The sequence below is a fragment of the Saccharomyces mikatae genome (assembly GCF_947241705.1).
Source record: "Saccharomyces mikatae IFO 1815 strain IFO1815 genome assembly, chromosome: 4".
Lineage (NCBI taxonomy): Eukaryota > Fungi > Ascomycota > Saccharomycetes > Saccharomycetales > Saccharomycetaceae > Saccharomyces > Saccharomyces mikatae.
In genome coordinates, this window is record NC_079259.1 from 1,487,290 (window position 1) to 1,495,645 (window position 8,356).

Below are 8,356 nucleotides of genomic sequence, written 5' to 3' on the forward strand. Positions count from 1 at the left end.
AACTGGCACCTTCCCTTCCAAAAACAGAAGCTACAGTAATCCAGAATGACCCATTCGGGAAAAGTCTGGTGACAGCAACATTGCATGGAGGTATAACCGCATGCGTATACTGGAGCCAGAGAAACTTTAATGGGTACCTGAATTTTATTAAAGTGTGCAACACCTCTTTTAGCTAATCAAAGAAATGTATTTTAAGATCTATGTACCTCAAACAAAATAGGGACCAAAAATAGTCCATGAGTTCAGAGCATAAGCAAACGGCGAATGTGCAAATACGAATATGATACTACAGATTGTTTGCCAGCATAATCGAGAAGAAAAGGCATTATGTTCTGTATAATAAACAGATTGATTGTGAGCAATTTAGCTTTATTGGTGAAGGAAATGCGCATATATACTATTGCGTCATAAAATGCACCCCTGTGTAACAATAGGTCCGAAATGGACAAAGGCGCTTTTGCCCGCCAGGTGATGAATGGATGCGTTGATAGAAGTTGTCAGCCGCATACAGAAAGACGATGCCACCTAAGCGGCCAAGTACAGTATTAAAAACGAGTACCTCTCATCATAGTAAGCACTGCTAACGTTAACTATACATAATGCTATTCGCAAAGCGAAAGAAATGAAAAAGAGAGTAATAGTAGGCTCAATCAGCACCACAACACTTCTCGTTATGTAACAGAGCTCAGATTTAAGTAGCGATTTTACATGTGTGTGTACAGTGCATTATAGATCTTATTTCTGACCATACGCTTTCGTAGCGTATAGACCGTTCTGCACAATAACATCCTGTGGACGGTAGTCATATTTCTTGGACAAGTAGCTGTTTAAGATGTTCTTTACCCCCTGAGCGTATCTTTTTTGAGCATCCAAGGAGGTGCCACTGATGTGTACAGTCATTGCATTTCCAACACGATCTTTGTTGTCCATAGACCTCCAAGGATGGTCCTTTGGCGCAGGTTGTTTGTCCCAGACATCGCCACCGTAGCCGGCCAACTTGCCAGACCTAACAGCCTCTGCAACATCTTCGGCCACGCAAATGGCACCTCTAGCGGTATTTACCAAATATGCACCATCTTTCATATGGGATATGAGCTCTCTGTTGAACAGACCCTTTGAATCCTCGTGCAACGGGCAGTTGATGGTAACAACATCGGACTGGGAAACCATGTCTTCTAATTTTTCCACTCTCTGAACAATGTCACCTCGGCCGTTGAAGAGCTTGCTGGCCTCATTCAACCTGCTGATTGCTTCCGCAGGAAGTTCCTGGTAGTCATAGTAGAGTAACTTCTTTGGATTGAACGCAACCAGTCTCTCTAGAACCCTATATCCAATTCTTCCAGCGCCCACGGTTGAGACTACTTTGTCCTCAAGATCGTATTCATTCTTGGCCACGCCAGCAATGTCCCACTCACCATTGATTGCCTGCTGGTGACCACCATTGTAGTTTCTTATCAACACCAAGATTGTGGCCATAACGTGTTCTGCAACCGAGACAACGTTGGAACCGGTGACTTCGGTGACCGTAATTTTCCTTTCATTGGCGGCCTCTAGATCAACATGGTCAGAACCGACACCAGCGGTGACACAAAGCTTCAGATTAGGTGCTTTGGCAATTCTGTTTCTCGAGATGTAGGCTGGGAAAAAAGGTGTGGTAATCACAATTTCTGCATCTTTCAATTCCCTGTCCACAGTAGAGTCCGGTTCAGGGTCCTTGTCAGTCGTAGTGATTAACTCGTATCCCTGTTCTTCAACGAACTTTCTGATACCGAGTTCATTTTCAATACATCCCAGCAGCTTCTCTTGCTCTTCAGCATGTTTACCGCCTTCGTAAAGAACTAGCAAAATCTTTCCCTTTGGCATTTCTTGTGTGGTTATTTGTTGCAATGCACAGACACACTATTTGTATATATATATATATATGTGTGTGTGTGTGTTTGTTTGAACAAGACTATTAGCAGTAGAATATATGCGTAGAAACACGCTCAAGAAAACGGCAACTTCATGCCTTTTTATATGAGATTCTTGGTGACTGACGATGAAGAATGGTTTCCCCAACCTTAGTTGACAAACAAATAGTCCAAGAACGGTATACTCCACAAAAATTCTATCACATTTGTTATAGTATTACTAGCATGACTATTTGGCTCGGAGTTCAGCCGCCGGTTCTTTCTTAATGAGGATATATCCGATCCCAAAAAAGAAAGGGATTGCCATCTGCACTCCATGGCTAGAAAACAGCTCTAAAGGCTCTAAAAGCCATAGCCAAAACCAGTACTAAAAGAAACTTTGAGCGAACTTCCTTCCGAGCCTTCTCTGAGACAGTGACGAAATGCGTAATTACCGAATGCTCTATTGGCTGTCGAGAACCGTGAAAAGAGCTGCATGGTGAGATTCCTAACGAACTGCCATGGAGGACTCTATGCTGCTACGAGAAGGGCTCTCCAAACACCCGTCTTCATAAGAAATCAGGGTACGTCAATACAAATTCGGAATTGATATATGATTTTGGGCCTGCAGAGCGAACATGTGTGTAGCAGGGGACAGCATCCTAGCAATGGGTTCGTGACAAGATTCATCGCCAAATTGTCCAGAAAAAGGTTCCGAACATGAATGTTTCTTATGAAACGGTGATGCAATGCCATTGTGTTCGATCTATGTCAATGACAGGCTATAAGCTTTCTCTGGATATAGTGATACTTTAAGCGGTCGCAGTGAGCTACGTGAAAATGACTATGCTGCAGATTTTGCCAAGAGAAAAACTAAAAACCGAATAGAAATAAAAAGGAAAAAAAAAACTTGCGCCCCTTCAGTATCTGAGAGCTCGAGGTATTAGGTAATATAGAATAAGAAAAGAAAAAAAAAAGAAACCGATGAACGCAGCTTTCGAGGAATTGTTTATCGTGGTTTAGACAGATAATGAGATTTCATCGTCAGGGCGTGTCGGCCACCATCGGTCTACTGCTCATTGTCCTGCTTGGTTTTTGTTGGAAAATATCCAGATCTTATCGAAGAGTGTCAACCGGTCTTCCACTTAACGAATCCGCGAACAAGGTTGCAGATGTACCTACTATACGATGGGACAATTACCTAGAATTTGTTAGAGACATCGATTTCGACAACAGTACGGCTATCTTCAATTCCATTCGCGCTGCTCTGAGACAATCTTCGTCTGATATCCACCCCTTGGGCGTATCGTACTTTCCTGCTGTAATTCCTAAGGGAACTTTAATGTACCATTCTGGATCGGGCGTGCCAACTACTTTTGAATGGCTAGCTATGGATTACGAATTCAGCTACTCTTTCGGCTTGAGGTCGCCAGCTTATGGAAGGAGATCGTTAGAAAGAAAGCACGGAAGGCCCGGTAATGGCACTCGTGGTAATCATCCACCACCGCCACCGCCACCAGACAAAGGAGGCCAGGGCTCACAAAAGATGCTTACTTACAGAGCGGCACGAGACCTCAACAAATTTCTTTATCTTGACGGGGCTTCTGCTGCGAAAACCGACTCAGGTGAGATGGATACGCAGCTAATGTTGTCGAATGTTATCAAGAAGAAACTGAAGCTTCCAGATGATGATGAGGATGAAGAAAGGGCGGAAAGGCTCTACGCCGCCAGAATATGCAAGTGGGGGAAGCCATTCGGGTTGGATGGCATCATCAGGGTGGAGGTGGGCTTTGAAGTTGTACTGTGCGATTTCTCTGGGGATAATGTCGAGCTCGTCTCGATTCTAGATATGGTTCATCCGAATCAGTACCTGGATCTGCCATCACCTACCGTCATATCAAAGGAAGAGGGCTGGCCTCTAGATGATAACGGAAAGCTGGTTGAAGAACAGCTGACGGATGATCAAAAGGCGATTCTCGAGAGAGAAGACGGCTGGGCGAAGATCTTGTCCAATTTCGACGCTGTTAAGAGTTTCAACTGGATAAGGGCGGGCGCAGCGCACGACGATGGGGAGAATCGGATTCATCTTGACTATCGGTACCTCGTAAGCGGAATAAACAGGACTTACATTGCTCCTGACCCCAACAACAGAAGATTACTCAACGATGGAATGACATGGGAAAAACAACTGGAGATGGTTGATGATTTAGAGAAGGCTCTGAAAGTGGGGTTTGATGCTTCTAGAAGCATGAATTGGCAAGTGGCATTGGATGAGCTTGTTGCCAAGTTTGCACCCTTGCTGAAAACTGTTAGTGCCATTCTCAACAGGACTGGCGATATTAACGAGTATGTGGCGATAAATGCAACAGCACTCACGTTGAACTTCTGTCTGCGGTTTGAGGCTGCAGATAACAACCGTGATCAGTTTGGTAGTGGAAAAGATTTTGCTATTTACCAATATGTAAGCCCATACCAGGATTTGACGACGGATGCAGACTTTCTGATCTGGTCGTCTACTGTAAGCGTTGTAAAAGAGATAGTTGATGTGGTTTACAAGGTGAACGATCTACTGGTACCGGAAGTTCAGTCATTTATGAAGGATAATAGAACTTCCAGTGATTTAGAAAGGCACGTTGAAACGGCACGCACTGCTGTTAACGGCTTAATTGAATCTCTGGGATGGATTGAGCTAAACTATCGCTGTGAAAGGCAATGCAACTGGGATGAGGTTTGCTACACTCCTTCTTGGGGTCCATCCCCAATGGGCATGACTAAGCCTAGTTCTCATCACGGGGGACTCGGAATGCACTTTGATGAATCTCGGCAGAGATTGGTTATCAACAGTGGACTACAGTGCATTAGTATAGACGATTTGCTAGGAAACCATAATAATCAACGCTTCCCATGACGAGACACATGAAGGATTATGCGTACGAGTGTGACTTTAAAAGGTTTCGCGATAATTGAGGCGCTGAGGTACTAAAAAACGATACCATGTAGGGTCTGCAGCAATCCTCTAGCTCTGTTCATTATTATTGTCGGATATGCGAACTAAAATTCATTGTGTGAGCAATCGTGAATTGTAAAGAAAGGATGTAGAACTAACTCTCAATGTAGGAGCACATAATAGGGCCCGGCCCTTCTGCACATATGTAGTAAATCAATGTATCTTAGATATATACCACTTGAAAAAAAGGTCCAATCACCTTACCACATGATGAGGTAGGATCATAATTGCGAATCCTTGCATCAAGATATCTCAGAGGCATTGACTGGGAGTTGCACTGGTAGTAGGGGGTGGAATTGGGGTAGCACTGTGTCTATTCCAGGATTGATATGGCTATTTGACGAATAGTGATAGTGACAAATACAATACAGCGAGGGTGAATTGGTTTTTGGTATACGTATAGAAATGAGGAAAGAATAGCAAAAGAAATTTTAGGGAAAGTAAAAAGATTAAGAGCATCTGATATTTTATTCTGCTGTAGTGTGGAAAAAAGATGGGGTGAGATTATCTCATAGCATCCGCATGAGCATGTGTTGCAATTATCACATTGCATTAAGTCCTGTGACGGTAATATAAAGTGATGTATGGTGTGTTAATGGTGGTAATAGGGAACTGATTCTATTTTGTGATGTGACAAGGTTACAGTAGCATTATTTTTTAAGTATTGTAGAAGTAAAGTGCATAGGGGTATTATTTGTATGTGCAAAAAGAACTGTTTTATGCGTGTAGAGTTTTGGAGCTGGTGCTTAATTGCCGGTCTTGGGTAATGTAGTATTGATGTTTTAAAATGTGATAAACCAAAAGCATGATATTGGGTAATGTTTCAGAAACGTATTACAGAAGAGGAGTGTTTAGTGGTAGCTCTAAACGCAGAAGTATTCTTCCTAAACAAAAGGAGTAATTCTATATTTCTTACTCTTAGATAACTTATGGAGGCTTTCCAGTGATCTTATTTTACTATGAGATATAAAGCATATCTTAATTCTTTATCTCAACAGCATCACCAACTGTGTATGATATTGCGAGTAGATCCTTAGTTGTAATTGGTAGGGTATTGTGGAATAGCATGCGTGTGAGCGTGCCGTGGTGTAGCATCACGGTAGTGTTCAGAGTAAATTTTGTTGCTTAAACTATCATAATGGTATGGTGAGTTTGCAAATATTCGACTTTCATAATGGTAGGGACAGTGCTAATATACAATCTGTTTACTCAGTAGAATTTTCGATTGAGATATTTTTAATATTTTGGTGTTTTTGAAGTCGATTTTTTATTATTATGGTAAATATATGTATAAAATGACTAGACCGAATGTGGAAAAATACGTTATATTGAATGCAAGTAAATTCATTTAAATGATATTTGGGTCCTTAGAATATATTATAAACACTAAAATGGGAATAAACATGAGTTTTATGAGTAAATGGCGCAGGGCGTGTGGTGACGTAAGGAATTGCGATCTAGCTCATTAATCATAATTTAGTAAGATTATTGACCCTTTTTCATATATTACTATAAACTAGTCATACTTCTTAGGTTAGCACATTTTAATAGAATGATAATATGTGGCTATGAATCGATGTGAATTTGGAGAAATTTTTTATGTTTGGGTGATTTAATTGGTGATTTTTTAAATTGTGATAAATATATGTATATAATGAGTAGACAGAATTTGGCAAAATACGTTATATTAGATGCAAGTAAGTGCATATATATGATATTTGGGTCCGTAGAATACATTATAAACACTAAAATGGGAATAAAAGTGGGTTTTATGGGTAAATGGCACAGGGTGTGAAGCGCTGAGGTAAGTGCCGTGTATGGTGATGTATGGTGATGTATAGTGGTAACCATGGCAACTGAGTGAGAGGTGAGGATGAGGATGAGGAGCAGTGCGGCAGTGTGGCAGAAGGGAGTTGGGTAAGATGAGTAGGATGAGAGTAGTTTATTTTTAGCATCCGTAGGCGTATGGAGAGCTATCAAGGAGAAGAAGAAGGCATGGTAGGTGTTGATATGTGGTGAGGTAGCTAGATGTGGTTAGAGGTGGGATGGGGAGTAGTGGTAGGATATGATGTTAGGTATGATTGTTTACATTTGGATGTTTACATATGATTGTTTACATTTGATTGTTTACATATGATTGTTTACATATGATTGTTTACATTTGGATGTTTACATATTATGTTAGGTATGTTGTAGAGGTAGATGGTAGATGGTAGGATAAGTGGAAGTGGTGGTTGGTGGTAGATATGGAGTAGTGATGAGATGTGAAGGATGGCAGGTGGAGAGCGTAGGCAGTGGAGGAGCAGGTAGGGTAAGCTAAGGCAGTGGGGTTGGAGTTGGAGAGGTAGGGTTAGACAGCGAGGTAGGGCTGATAGTAGGGTTAGAGATAGGGTAAGTAAGTGTGTACTTCTCATGATAGTGATGGTGATGGTGATGGTGATGGTGATGGTGATGGTGGTAGTGATGGTGATGGTAGTGATGGTGATGGTAGTAGTGATGGTGGTAGTGATGGTGGTAGTGATGGGTGATGGTGATGATGATGGTAATGGTGGTAGTGAAAGTAGTGGGTGTGATAGTGATGGTGGTAGGGTTAGTGATTGTGATAGTGATAGTGATGGTGATGATGATGATGATGGTGATAGTGATGGTGTGTGGGTGTGGGTGTGGTGTGGGTGTGGGTGTGGGTATATATATGTTACCTTATTGCACGCTGGATGGTATTAGACAACGCCGTAGGGACATATTGCACCGTGGAAGTAACTCTGTACGAAAGCTGTCATTATTTCCTGTTTAGGCACTTGGGGACGCAAATTGTGGCCGAAGATCTGGCGTCAAGGAATTTTTTTATAGTGGGATATTGCACCAAGGAAGTAACTTGATACGTATTTTCTTATTAAGCAGGGTAATATATTTTTCTTTTTTCTTGAGGGGGAGCGTCGGAGAAGTTACGGGAAATTTTTGGAGAAGGTTTTTCTGACGCGTTATATATATAGGTGCGCCAAAAAGGTCTACCTTACTTCGAAGCGTAAGGTCATATACCTAATAAGGAAATGTAATTCATAAGTTTTTATTATATTGGTCTTTTCGAGAGCGGAAGAAGCTGCAGGCTGAGCGCATAATTTCTTGAAGCGACCAACTGGTTCATGTTTAAGTAACCAAGAGAACATCCACGAAGCGGCTTGAGCAATGAACAGAATCCTGGTTCTCCTCGACTAAGCAGACAGATTGAGATACTACGCACAAACATGGAAGTTGAAAAAGAAAGTACGTACCTACTACTTTATTTTTGCAGGCCGGAAATCAAGCGATGAATGACGATCCTCAGGAAGAAACGGATATCTCTCTGTTTTCTATGTTGTGCTTGAAGGGGTCAGTGGCTAATCTTGATGGGATTTTTTATTAACTGTGCTTTGTTGCTGCTGGAGATTTGCACTTGTGTAGCAGAGGTCTTTTTCTTTTG

General features: G+C 41.8%; 2 protein-coding genes across 2 annotated transcripts; one reads left to right on the forward strand and one right to left on the reverse strand.

Annotated features, from left to right (window-relative positions):
- Positions 1 to 735: 735 nt before the first annotated feature.
- On the reverse strand, positions 736 to 1,863 carry SMKI04G7330 (formate dehydrogenase; the record flags this gene model as incomplete). The annotated part of the gene is made up of 1 exon (XM_056221744.1): positions 736 to 1,863. One exon carries the CDS (start codon positions 1,861 to 1,863, stop codon positions 736 to 738), a length of 1,128 nt encoding a protein of 375 aa, XP_056081504.1.
- A 1,056-nt stretch (positions 1,864 to 2,919) lies between these two features.
- SMKI04G7340 (uncharacterized protein) lies at positions 2,920 to 4,797 on the forward strand (the record flags this gene model as incomplete). The annotated part of the gene is made up of 1 exon (XM_056221745.1): positions 2,920 to 4,797. The coding sequence occupies one exon, from the start codon at positions 2,920 to 2,922 to the stop codon at positions 4,795 to 4,797; it is 1,878 nt and encodes a 625-aa protein (XP_056081505.1).
- Positions 4,798 to 8,356: the final 3,559 nt, after the last annotated feature.